Genomic DNA, 13,521 nt, shown 5'->3' with positions numbered 1-13,521 from the left:
TCTGGTTGAACACCCTTACCCCACACAAAGAAGCTATACAATGCAGATGCTTTCAGCATTTTTTGGCCCAAGGGGCTCACTTCTGACCAGCGGCGTAGCGTGGAATGCCCGCGCAAAGGCAAGTAATAAATTTTGCGCCCTAAGAATGCCCACAAGAATTTTGCACCCTGGGCAACCGCCCGGCGGCCCTACCCACACTACACCACTGCTTCTGACAACAGAGTACCTCTGCCTAACACTGTGACCCTAATTCAGGCTCTGTACAGTTCTCCGCTAGTACAGTGGGGCTTAGCCATACCTGAGAGTTGATTGGTTGTGGCCTTCTTTTTGTCCACCAAGTCTACATCAATCAACATCTGATCTATATCGGCCTTCACCTGCTTTTCAGATGAACCTTTGAGGCGGGCGTAGAACCAGATGTGCTCCTCGACCGTCAGCCTGTGAAGAGAAAGCACAGATAATGAGGTGATAGTAAGTACACTGTCTAAATATGAACAATGAAACAAACCTACCGCACGAAAAGATGATGAAAAGAAATATTTCAGAGACAGCTTTGTGTTCTGGACAATAAAAGAGAGACACAACAAGGAACCCTGAATAAAACAAATTAAGACCAATGAGTTCCGGCTTTCAAGCAAACGTGGCAACACCAAAAGGCTGACCTTGAAATCAGGGCTTACAGCAGGGTTGCTAACAATATGGATGTCAAGAGTTGAGAAAGGTGACTTGCATTGTCTGAAGGTTTTGGGTGCTAATAGGTTAATATATATTTACTATACTTTACTATTCTCTAGACAGCTTTATGTCCATTTAACTCTCTGACCCCACTGTTTGTGGTAAAGCATAGAACAGTGCTTCAGAATAAGGCGTTGGGCCAAGATTCATGAACTACTTGACCAGAGCTTCACCAAACCACTTCCCCATTATGGTCTGCACCACAAAAATAATGAAACAAAAGTTTTACAGGATTTTTAAAAAGTAAAGGCCTGAGTTAACAAGACTGTCTTTGCTGCAATCTACACTTAAGAGATTGCCATGGTATTCATAACATCAATTCTCTATGTTATCCTTATATGACAAAAATCCTACAGTCTGTGATACCTGATAATCTCACAACATGTGGTATTATATCATCTTTGATGTGATTTCACGAGAAGTACAGCAGAGCGCCTTTGACATCAGGGAGCTATGTGAAATGTATAAATACAAATGCTACAAATACTACAAAAAGTGAAAGAGGCATTTTTCTCATGTAAATGATGGGATGTAATTGTGTGCAAAATACATTGCTTCCTTCTTTATACTGGTGGAGCATGAAATGTCTCGATTAGGTAGGGGATGCCCACTAAGGGTGTAAGGTAAGATCATCGATGAAGCAAGCCCACTTAAGTCAGGTGCACGGGCTTTACATTTGAGCAGATTGCAAATATGCTTTGAAACAAACTGAAGGTATCTTCTGAAACCTACAAATTCATAATGTCAGTCAATCATATTGCTTTTGCTAAGTTAGAAGAGCTAAGCTACAGGTTCCCCTCTGTTCAGGCTAGTGAGTAATGGCAGAGGGCAGATGCAATACAGAGACCTCGCCGAAGACACAAAGTCCAGACCAGTGCAAGGTTAAAATTAAAGTCAAGAAAATATGTGCTTCATCAGTGTAGGCTTTAACATCGCACTAGTGTGTCATAGTGAGAAAAATATCAAGTACTCCTATGCTCAACTTTCCATGGCCCCACTGCCTCAAAGCCACAATCGATCAAAAACCTATATGAAAAGGAGTGTAATTATATCAGAAAACTTTTTTTATATAAGTACTCTATTCCAGGCCCATATTGCAAAAAACATCCACCAAAAAGTCAAAAAACCAATCCAATATATGGAATTTAACAGAGTCAATCCTCCGGGAGTCTTGTGAATATATTCAGAATCCAACTTGTATTTATGTTTAAGATAAACAGAGTTTTCAATCAGCCCAAGTCAACGCGTTTCGTCCCTTTAGGGTCTATCAGGGTTGGATTTTCCATAGATTTTTTATTGACGTGAAATGAAGCTTCAGCTTTTATTTCCTTAATTATCCTCTGTTCTTCTCCTGGGTGGTGTAGTACCCCTATTTCATCTTGCTCCTTCATGTCCCGGAGATGAATGCCAGAGGAAAAAGAGCTTGATGACAATTGGGGCTTGAAATAGAATATCTATATATAAAAAAAATTCTGATATAATTACGCTAGTTTTCAATATATATTTTATTTATTTAAAGTCCTTCTGGGTTTAGTGTAAGGGTGCCCCAGTCATCTACCATGCCTCAGCTGAGGGAGTGGCTATGGTTACAATGTTAGACATCACTTCACCAGACAAATGACAGAATACTCACATGTCAAAAAGGACATTATGCTGTGGACAGACCCCCAGATTCCGGCGTATGGAGCTGATCTCGGAGCGTATATCTCTGCCCAGGATGTACGCGGTGCCCATGGTTGGAGGAAACAAACCCGTTAAGATGGACCTGTAAAGAAACACGCACAAATGTTATAGAAAGAATGTAAAAACTGTAAAACAATGAAGTTTAAAATTAAAAACAATTGAAATATAGAGACACACAAATAAACCACTAGATTGCAGGATTGGCTACAAGAAAAAAACAGCAATCCACTTCCTGGAAAAAAATCGATAATTGCCATTTAGAAATCCCTTTTCCTCGAACACTTACAGTGCTCTAAGCAGGGACAGAACAGATAACGAAGCCGTTACTTATGTGATGTTTGCAGTGGCAAGTCCTGGTGGGCAGGTGCCTTGTTTTAGCCATGTACAGCTATTCAGCTGATACAGCAGATGTGCTGATGAAAGACTTCAACCTATCTGAATATGAAAAGCGACCGCCAGCAGCCGCCCCGCTGACATTTAAGCCAAGATCCAAAATAGTCATGCTGACATTTGGCTCTAATAAATATAAAAATAAACAGCACAGAAAAACCACACGCACTACTGGTATTGTCCAAGGATACTGAATTTGGCAAGATGGCGGCAAAGAGGTTCAGAAGATATGAATTAAAACGTCTACCTTACTAAAAGGTGTTATCTGTGCTTGTCAAAAAAGTCTGCAGGAAAGCGAGCAAGAGGTCTAGGCCTTGACAAAAAAAAGTTTAATCTCACAAAAAGGCTTACCAGCGAACTTAAGAGCCAATAGGTTCTCTCATGTTGATTTACTCTGTTCCCAGGAACTCTATTAGAACTGTTATTCTTAGGTACCCTTGTCCTCGTTTGATTTGACATCTAAATTTCTTCTGAATCGCATTATTCTGTCAGCTCTATAGAATCCATGTGCCGATAGTGAGAGGGACTTTCAACCAACTAACTAAACGTGCGTGAAGACCAAATCCAACTAAAAGTCAGACTGAAATGTCTCTTTTGTACTTACATGGTAGTGGTCTTGCCAGCACCATTGTGTCCCAGGAATGAGGTGATCTGGCCTTCATAGAAGCTGAGTGTGAGTCCATCGACTGCTAATTTCTTGCCGTTGCGGTACACCTTCACCAGATTCTGAATGGATACCCCTAAGCTGAGATGGCTGGGCTCCCGCTCCATGAGGACTATGGGGAAACGGATGCAAAGAGTAAGGCAGGGCTCCAATTTAGCATGGCTTTATCTCCAAGGCAGGACTAATGGACTTACTAATTTACTTACAGCAAGCACAATCCTTTTGTCGTTCCTACTGAGTCGCAGATGATAGGACGAAGTGTCCCCCACAGGGACAAGCACATAACATAGGAACACAGTCCTTCAACAGCACCCTCCCAAAGCAATCTAACACTTGATTATTGATTCCATCCCTTTTGTTCATATTTTAAAAAATTGCTATTTAGGACAGACACTGACCACCCTGAGAAGCACCATACTCTGGAAAGGTGTCTCTTCAAACCCACCGCCAGTGCAAACTTCAATACCTGTACCAAAATCTATCAATCACTCAAATCTGCAAAACTTTTAACCAGTCTGCCACTCTTTCTTCTCTGTTTATTACTTATGAAAGCAGCTTATACACCAGGTATTCAATCATGGCTTTTCTAGTCTCCCATTCCTTGCTTCCCTTTACACTGGTTCTCTTTGTTGATGTGCTGTACTTCTGTGGCCTACAAGTGTGGGTACCAGTGACCATCTACATTTGAGCCCTTCACACTGATGGTATGGTGGCACTCTGTTGACTTGCAATAAGGGTAGTTGAGCATTTCACTTTCACAGGTCATCTTAACACAATCCAGCACAGCGAAGCATCAAGACAGAGCAAGTAAGCCACCGCATTGCATAGAGTGGCATCATATAGCACAACATACTGAAGCATAGAATAAAAAGTCAGATCCATGCTCACTTTCAGAAGCCCCTTTCTGGTCTGACTGTTTGTGTCCGATGTCCTGGGATTTCTCGCCGCACCAGTACGACTTTGTGAAAGGGAAGTACCATGGGCGTGGGATTCCATACTGGCCTGAAAACAAAAGAGATAGACACTTAAAAGGCAACAGATCACTGTGGTTGGCTGTACTTTTCCACTCTGGGATACACCACTACAAAAATTCTTTCGATCTGGAACTGAATCAGTCAGAAGGATGGACTGCAAACCACAGTTCGCAAAGCTCCCAGGATAAGGGAGGAAAGATACTGTTCTCTCCTAATACTACATGCAAAGTACCCAATTAAGTACTACTGCAATTAAGCTTTAGCCGCTGCTATATATATGTGACTTAATGAAGGTATCAACCTGTACAACAGAGCTTGTGGTTGCCAATAAGGCTGAAATCATGCCTGTTTTCTGTGAACGCAGCACATTTCCCCATTTGGAATCAGAAAGCAGAAGGAAGAAGTGTTTTAAGAGGACCACATATGAATAACACCGATGTGATAGCCACTTCTTGGTCCCCAAGTCAGAGGTGTGCCCATAATGAGAAACCTTTGGGAATGAGGGAGTTCCAAGTCAAACTATCTCTCTGCTCATTTTTATAAGGAGGTCCACATAAATAAAAGACTCAGGATTCATGGGGAGAAATCTTACCACAGACAGGGGTCAAACTATTAATTGAAGTCCTTGCAATCTGGGCCACATTGCATTACCCTCCCTTTGGTTTCTAAGATGCTCTTTAAAAGTGCTAACATTTTTGTTCTGTGTCAAGCACAATGCACCTGGTTTTTTAAAATGTTTTATTATAGTTTAATTTGTGAAATATAACATTACAGTGGAATCACTATGCTAGCCTTCGCAGAAATTGATAATATTGTGAGACACCATGACATAGCATATATATTGAGTATTACAAACAATAGCATTGTTCACACTAGTGTTAAGGAATATAAGAAAATGGTAGTGCGAAAACCACATAACTAGAACTTGGCAGAGGGGTGGGTTCGGAGGCAGCGATGTATGAGAACTGGCTAATGGTACATAGGGAATGTGGTAGTTCGGTCACAGCATAGAAGGGTTGCAAGGTAAGGAAGGTCCATCGTGCGATTGTGCAGCATGGGCTGATAAAGGAAAAGGTGGGAAATGGTATGCCAGAGAGTAGATAGGAGGTATATATAGAAATAAGGGTTGTGCACATGGTGGGTCCACGGAGTGGAAGTGTCGGGCGATGAGGTCACGGAGGAAGATAGTCTTGGGATACAGGGTTTAGGAACTGTGTCAGTAGTTTCCCATTCTGGTTATATGGGACGCTTGCAGATGTGGCGCTCCTCGTCAAAGTGGAGGGAGGTTCCTTCAGCTGTCCCCCATGTGCGTACTGCACCTTGCCATGCTGCCAATAGTGGAGCGGAGGGGCCTTCCAGTGAAGTGTAAGAGTTCTCTTGGCAGTAACAAGGCAAGGCTAGCAAAGCGTGTGCAGACGGTGTGTTTCTTTCTGCATTTAAAAATACCAAAGGTGCATGCCCCCTCAAGTGTATATGTCAGTGAGCTCTGTGACCTCACTTAGTGTGGTATGGATACCTTGCCAGTAGGTGATCAGGGCAGAGCAGGACCAAGCACAAAGGACCTGATGCAAAGTATGTTGTTTCTGGTTCATCTATGAGGCAATCTGGCCCTGGTTTTGAAGATATATGGTGTAATGTCAGCCCAGTGTTCTCTTTGACATAAACTGCTCACCTGGGAAGACTGCTTCGATGTACCAGGTCATAACACCATACAGGAAGGTGTCGAACAGCATCATGACGGCAGAGGTGGTGAGGTTGTAGCCATCCTCTTCTAAAGGACTCTCAAGAAGGTTGTCCCACTGCACACCAACACCCTGCTCCTCAAAGACGGCAAAGTACTCACAGCCAAAACCAAAGGCTACAGGGGAAAGCAGGCTCTGTGAGAGAAGGAATCCAAACAAGCATGTTAGAGTTATTCCCTGGTAAACAGGAGAACTCATTCTGGGCAGGAGAGGGGGCTAAGGGTCAACTATTCTGGCAGTGATAGCATTTGCTGCCTAGTGTGACCTTAAACCTCAGACTAAGGGCCTCATTTAGAGTTTGTTGGACTGGTTACTCTGTCAAAATGTTTCACATCCACTGTATTACAAGTATCAAAGGCTATAATGCACTTGTAGTACGGAAACAGGACATTCGCTACATTTCTGATGGAGTTTCCAGTCCGCCATTCTCTAAATAAAGCCCTGAATAGCAAATGGAGAGGAGAAGTGGGGCTCTATCATGACTGCCGGGGCACACTATGCAATCGGCCAAAGACTGCATGGATTATTAAATGATGGGTTTACTCTGTTTCAGAAGATGTTTACTAGCTTCTATCAGACGCCTTTAATATTTCAAACAAAAACAATGTATATATATGTTCTTTTACATCAATAACAGGATGCATTGTGAGCCCCTACTCCGGGTGCTGATTTTCACAGTAGTGTATAATTTCTATATTACATGGGAGCATGCAATCTGTGTGTCAAAGCACGTCTTTAATATCTTACTCCTTCTGAAGTGCTTGTAATAAAGAAATGACGTAACTGCTCAACTGTAATAAGTTATTACAGTTGCATTCTGACGTTATAATTCCTGCTGCCAGAGCAAGCAGCCAAGGGGAAAGGCAGGACATGGAGCATAATCAAAATTGCAGTTTAAACAGCAAAAACAAAACCTAGCTATCACTTTTCCTGATCTGTTTTTTCAGATGACCAGTGATCAGCAAAAAGGAGATATTTAATACAGCATGTTTATTTTTGCATATTTTTAGGTAATAGTAAAAACAGAATCACTGTGCATGTTTCTACACTTTATGAGCAACGTCGTTTTTTTTATATTCTGACTTGTGTTAAACCAATTTTAATATATTTTTGCAACAACTATCGAACTGCTTTTTAGTGGATTTAATTTTGCACTACAGTTTCTACTTTTGTACTGATAAAACTGAATCAAAGGTTTTGGTAATTTTGAAAACGTGTGAGTTCCATTAAATGCTGTGAGATTATAAAGTGTATCTGTCCTTCACCATTGTGCAAACTGTTAGCAGAATTTTAATTGTGACAACCAGCAAACAGGTCAACTTACTGCGAAGAGTTTGAGTGGGAAACCTATGTAGTCCTGCCACGCCACACACAGCACATAGGGGAGGTAAAGTGTGAAGTATATGATCCCACCACAGGCTGCCGCCAAGTTTGCCCGTGAAAACAGTGTGCTGATTAGGAAACACTGTAGTATGGTGACCACTCCAAACACCGCCAAGAACAGAAAGACCACGGCGGGGTCGCTGTAGGGGAGCAGGTTTCCCATCTGAAAACAAGAAAAAGACATTCAATCTCAGCTTTTCATGCTGACACCTTATGCAATGCTGTGTGTGTACAAAGCTCTGTCCCTAGAGTGGCTGGAGGAAATGTAACAGCTACATTCTTGATTTTGTGACACTACCCATGGAAAGCTGCCCATGCAGAAATCGCAATGTAAAGCAAGTGCAACTCAGACTGCAAGCAGCTGCATTTGGAAAGAGCTGAAACCAAGCTGTAGCCCACCTCTGTGGAAGCCAATACTCTCCAAAGCATCCATGTGCACATAACAAGGGGAAACGTCGAGTGAAGCGCCAGAGTTATAAGAGCCAGAAAAGATACAGGCAAGTGAAAGAACAGAAACATAAACAAAATGCATAAGCAGCTCACATGGATAGATAGCGTTGCTACTTAGTTCGCTATGATGAAAACACAACTTCTTTCATGATGGATTATACTAAATATGCATAGGAAGGTCAAATATGAGCTACCATTGGCATAATGGAGGCTGTGGTTTCAGGATACCAGAAGTGATGGGCCTTTGCTATGAATGGACTTTTCAAAGCATGGTGCCATTTCTAGTCACTGGTGCTGCCAATAGACAAGCAGGCATTGAGCCAGGGTCATTCTAGCTGTGGTAATGTTTGTGCTGACTAGTTAAATAGATAATACCTGCATTAAAAAAAGTTCCCTATGGCTAAATTTTCTGATTCAAAAAGAAAATGTGGCAGATTGTAAAAAGAAAAATATGGCAGCCTCTTTGCAATCTATAGCATAACTAACCTGCCATTCTAGGATTATCACAGCAGATTTTAAGAAGTGGATTTATCCCTGTTTCAAAGCAAATCAAAAAGTCGTGCACTAAGGATTCTTTAAATGTCTGCACTGTGGCACTGTTGCTGTAATATGAATGCAACAACATTACACAGTGAGGTGGAAAGTGTTACACTGTGGTGTACACTGTGCACATGTTAAGCATACATTGTGAATACATCACTTAAATGGGACCTCTGAAGGTTTCTAAAAGAGCAACTGACTCACACCCTGGGTTCCAGTTCACAAAAAAGGTATTTCATGCATGGACATGTTCCTAAAGGGTGAGTACACTTGGCAAAATTGCCCGAGTGTACTATCCTAGAAAGAAGGCGCCGCCAGATGCCAACTTTACTTTTCCCAGCCACTGCTTCCCTTTTGGCGTCGTGATCTGGCACATGTTTATTGTAGGGTAAAACAAAATGAAAACATGGACCAAATATGGCTCCTTCATTAATTGTGGTTACACGTCGGGCATTGCCGCGCCGGTCCGACGAGGAGCAAGCCCTATGATGAAGCATGACAACGACTGGATGTGTGAGGGCCCTAGTTCCAAAATGGGAAAACTCCGGCTCCTACCTTTGGACAGATATAGTTATACCGACCAATCTTTCTAATTTCCTTCTACTCAGGAACTGCATACTTTGTTTGATATAATTGATATGTTCTAGGGGCCTGTATGATGGACATATAAGTGCCCCCAGCCCCGCCCCCTCTGTTGTTTATATATCCTTCATTAATTTTGCCATTGTCCATGAATGTATGTGAAATCTTAAGGAACAACGGAAATCTGTACGTTTCCTTCGATGGGCTGTTCAACGCACCTAAGGTACATGCACTGCCTCAATCACTGGGAGGCAGGCCTCAGACCGGCTGGCATTAGCAGGCTCCTGTCCCACCGCATGGCTCATGTGTGATGAAGCATACAGCAGAAGATATGCTTTGGCTTTTCTTTTATTGAGGTCAGGGCTACCAAGCATTTACGTTGTTAGCCCTCCCCCCTAACTTATGCTTCAAATTTACATGAATCTAGCTCAGAGATGTCAAGTGGAAAGATGGGTACAATTTATAACCAAACTTCAAGGGATAGACAGACTACAGAGGAAAGAACCAGAGAGCCTGCAAGGGTAGTGAGCAAATTCAATACTTGTTGGTCATACAAGAATCAACAAAAGATCTTACTTTTTTGGAGGGGTGTTTACAAAAACAGCCTACTGATACTACTTGGGGCAAGATATACGTCATATAACGTGTCTCCCTCCCAGCAACTGAACATGAAGCACAGATCCTGTTTGAAGATAGGAAACCCTCAAAACAAAAAGAACTGTGGCTGATTCAAGAAGTGACCAGCGACAGCAAGATTCACCTTGAGGATCAGCACAAGGAGCCCGGCGCTCATGAGGAGGGGGATGAAGCTGCTGATGAACCAGCTGAGCCAGAGGGTGCCGTTGTCCAGCCCCATGATCCTCATGGTCTCTTTCAGGCGCGCTTCCTTCTCGTACACGATCCCTTTGATGATCAGAGCCACCGAGTAGATCCATGCCAGGGTCATAAATAGAGGCAACGAACGGCTCATCACTCGCAGAAATCTGGAAGGCATAAGAGGTGACACATTGGGTTAAGAGGCGATGAAACAGAGGTGTGCTCCCAGGCAACAATGGAGACACAAGGTCAAATCACCCCTGTGTATACGTTGCACCCACTGCAAGTGCCATGCATCTGCTCAGGAAAAAACTATCCTGCTTCATAACATAACCATAACTCTACTTAATAGGTAATCGTGACAACAGTATTCTGAGACTGTCTGCAAAAACAATTCCTTCTGATTTCGAAAGATGGTAAGGATTCTGAGGGCATTGCAATAGGGCTGGTAGAAGCTCTCCCTTTGAGTCGAGGTAGGGTTGTTTTTTAAAGGTATTTCTACTGCAGGGGAATGTATGCAAAGCATGCACATCTACCAGAGACATCAAGTTCCCTTTCCAGTGCTACTGGTATTTTACCTTTTCAGCTTATAAAACATTTGAATGTTTCGTGCGGCATCAACAATAATGCATTTCTCATCATTACAAATAGCGTTGTGTAACACGCGTAGATAAAGGTATTCATGAATGAAGATGAGTTTATTCAAGTTCAACGTTGTTGCCAGTGTAACAGGTGAAGATAAAAGTATTCCAGTGACTCTTGAATGAATTAAGAGTTTACTCAAGTTCAATGGGTTACGCAAAGCTCCCCCCGTCAGATGGCGTTTGCCAGGACAGTAGAACCTATCCCTCCAGCTCTCAGCACTATCCGCACCTCACAACATTTCACTTAATTATGTCCCAAACATTCCAAAGGAAAATGACACCTGCATTAATCATGCGCAAAAGTTGTCCCACATCGTTCAGTGGGTTCTTTCAAACATGAACAGCAACTTAGACTAAGCATCCCCCCTCTAGATCTATGTTTAACCTGATGGTAACAGGGTCAGATCACTTAAGATCCACTCAGCTTTGAATCATTCCAAAGCCGATAAAATGAATACCACTAAGTTGAGGAGACTGGAGACGATTAAAAGAGCCCTTCACAAGTTTACTAATTCATTCTTTTTGCACAGTTTTATGAAACCCAGGAATCACCAAACCATGTTTCTGAGGTCTGTCAGGGATCTGAGCAGTGCTGCTAATTCCATGTAAAGACCCAGAATGCTGCTGGCCATATCTTTATCTCTGAATTATGAGGGGACAGTCTAGAAACCACCAGAGCAGAGTAACCACAAAACAATTCATTCAAAAGATTTGAACACGAGTGCAGGAGCCATAAAAACGAACAGCTGAAGTGCTTTACACTGAAAGAACCTAGTATTGGGCATACACTGTTGTGAAATGAGACCGGAACAAAACTTGCGCCTCACAAGGCATGTCAAGAGCTCAACAGCCAGATAAAGAGCGAGATCCTCTCTGTCTCCCCTCCTTTTTAATTTATACCTGGCTCCTTTGATCCGATCCCTCCGAAGGTTGAATGTCACCGCGTTTAATTACGCGGATGACATTCAACTGGTCTTCACCATCGACACATCGGAGGAATCTATTTCCACTTTTCAAACCACCCTCTGTTTCATAAGTGAGTGGATGAGCTCTAACCATCTCAAGCTCAACCCCGACAAGACCGAGTTGGTTCTTATCGGGGGTCCCTCCAACCCTTGGCAACCATCCTTCTGGCCGACTAACCTGGGCAGTTCCCCTTGCCCAGCAAACTCGGCTAGAAGTCTGGGGGTGATCATTAGTGCCGACCTGTCTATGAAACTCCAGATCAGTGCGGTAGTGTCTTCTAGTCACTTCCAGCTTAGGAAGATACGAAAGATCTCCCGCCTCCTCACCACAGAGGCCCTTACCCTGGTGCTGTTAGCGCTAGTCATCTCGAGACTTGATTATGCTAACGCGCTTTATGTAGGCATCCCTGACTACCAAGCCAAGAGGCTTCAGCAGATTCAAAATCAGGCCGCTTTTCTGATTTTTCGCCAACCCATGTACCAACATGTTCGCCCCCTCTTGAAAAGCCTCCACTGGCTCCCGGTTAACGCTCGTTGCAAGTTCAAACTGGGCTGCATAATCTTTAAATCCCTTGCAGGCGGAGGCCCTTCTTTTATCTCTTCCCTCCTTCACCCTTACCTCCCTTCACGTAACCTTCGTTCGTCCCAACTGGCTTTGTTATCAGTCCCCAGATTTAAGAGGAAGAAACACGGTGGCCTTAGGTTTTCTTTCTTAGCCCCTACCTTTTGGAATGCCCTCCCCCCCCCCCCCCCTAAGGCTGTCCCTTCCCTACACCAGGTTCAGATCCCTTCTTAAAACTTTTTTGTTCACTGATGCCTACAACTAGTCCTGATTTCCACTTTTTTCTTTTTTCTCTCTGTTTCCTCAGTACCAGCGCCAAGAAACCTTCAGGTGTTAGCTGCGCTATAAAAATTTCTTTAACACAACATAACATAACATAACATATTTGACAGAACTGGGGCGAGGATGTAGCCTTGCAATTAGAGCTGTCGACCTCGAAGCTGGGTAACCGGGTTCCAGTCTCGGCAACGACGCTCAACATCCTGTGATTCTGGGCAAATCACTTAATCTTCCCATGCCTAACAAAAAAAATGAATGTGTCTGTAACAAAACTGGTGCTCATGTAAAGCGCTCTGATACCCGATGTCTCGGGTCCAGTTCGCGCTATATAACGCTCTAAAAAAAAAAACTGGCCCACCATCAAGAGCCAGAAGAGAAGCTTTTACGGGTAAACTCTAGACCAAAATGTTTAAACTGATTAACTTAATTAGGACAGCTGACTCAATAAGGAATAACGTGTTCTTTGACTAGTTTAGCATGTACATGGGAAAAGTCTTTCATGGACAAGCTACGTGTTACTGTCCTTAGACGTTTTGCTGTGCTGTACAGTCGCCCACAGTTGCCTGGGACCTGCACTTACTCCCAGGTCTTGATCACTGGCTCACAAGGCTCTCACGCATAACACTTGACATGAGCAAGCTTATCTGTCTTCCAATGTTCATGACACTCTGGCATGCATGTCAAGATCTGGTGTCACTTACATGTCATCGACATAACAGGGATAGGGCATCTGCTGAACATATACCCCGGTCTTCTGCTCCGAACCGGTCTGCGTGCGTACAATTGCTTGTTCCAATACGTCCTGCAAATAAGTAAATCCTCCCCAGACATAGCGCATGTCTTCAAATGGGTCGGCGCGGGGTCCAGGGTCCCAGTACCTAGCCAGGAGACAGAACGGAACAGCAGATGAAAACGCTTACTCCTCTTCCCGCCTCAAATCTCTAAGCTGAGGTAATTTCTGCTATGCAATCAGCAATGGTTCTTAATCTTTTAACTTCTGTGGACTGAGTCACTACAGATTCTATTTTTATTCTTCATGCCTGCAAACATCCTAGCTCTTCAGGGACCCCCAGCCTAAGCAATTTTTTTGATTTGAACCTCAGAACAATAAA

General features: G+C 43.2%; 1 protein-coding gene across 1 annotated transcript in view; it reads right to left on the bottom strand.

Moving 5' to 3' along the window:
- The window catches only part of ABCA1 (ATP binding cassette subfamily A member 1), a 132,747-nt gene that overhangs the window by 55,773 nt on the left and 63,453 nt on the right, over window positions 1-13,521 (bottom strand). Inside the window, exons 13-20 of the mRNA XM_078676675.1 lie at window positions 13,111-13,287; window positions 9,904-10,126; window positions 7,513-7,734; window positions 6,119-6,323; window positions 4,361-4,474; window positions 3,413-3,584; window positions 2,369-2,500; window positions 299-438 (exon numbers count right to left, since the gene is read on the bottom strand). Coding sequence (XP_078532801.1) covers window positions 299-438; window positions 2,369-2,500; window positions 3,413-3,584; window positions 4,361-4,474; window positions 6,119-6,323; window positions 7,513-7,734; window positions 9,904-10,126; window positions 13,111-13,287 — 1,385 coding nt within the window. The remainder of the gene's footprint in view (window positions 1-298; window positions 439-2,368; window positions 2,501-3,412; window positions 3,585-4,360; window positions 4,475-6,118; window positions 6,324-7,512; window positions 7,735-9,903; window positions 10,127-13,110; window positions 13,288-13,521) is intronic.

This window comes from Lissotriton helveticus, chromosome 2_1, assembly GCF_964261635.1.
Source record: "Lissotriton helveticus chromosome 2_1, aLisHel1.1, whole genome shotgun sequence".
NCBI classification, from domain to species: Eukaryota; Metazoa; Chordata; class Amphibia; order Caudata; family Salamandridae; genus Lissotriton; species Lissotriton helveticus.
Note: the sequence above shows the minus strand (reverse complement) of the source record. Positions and strands in the feature narration are given on the sequence as shown.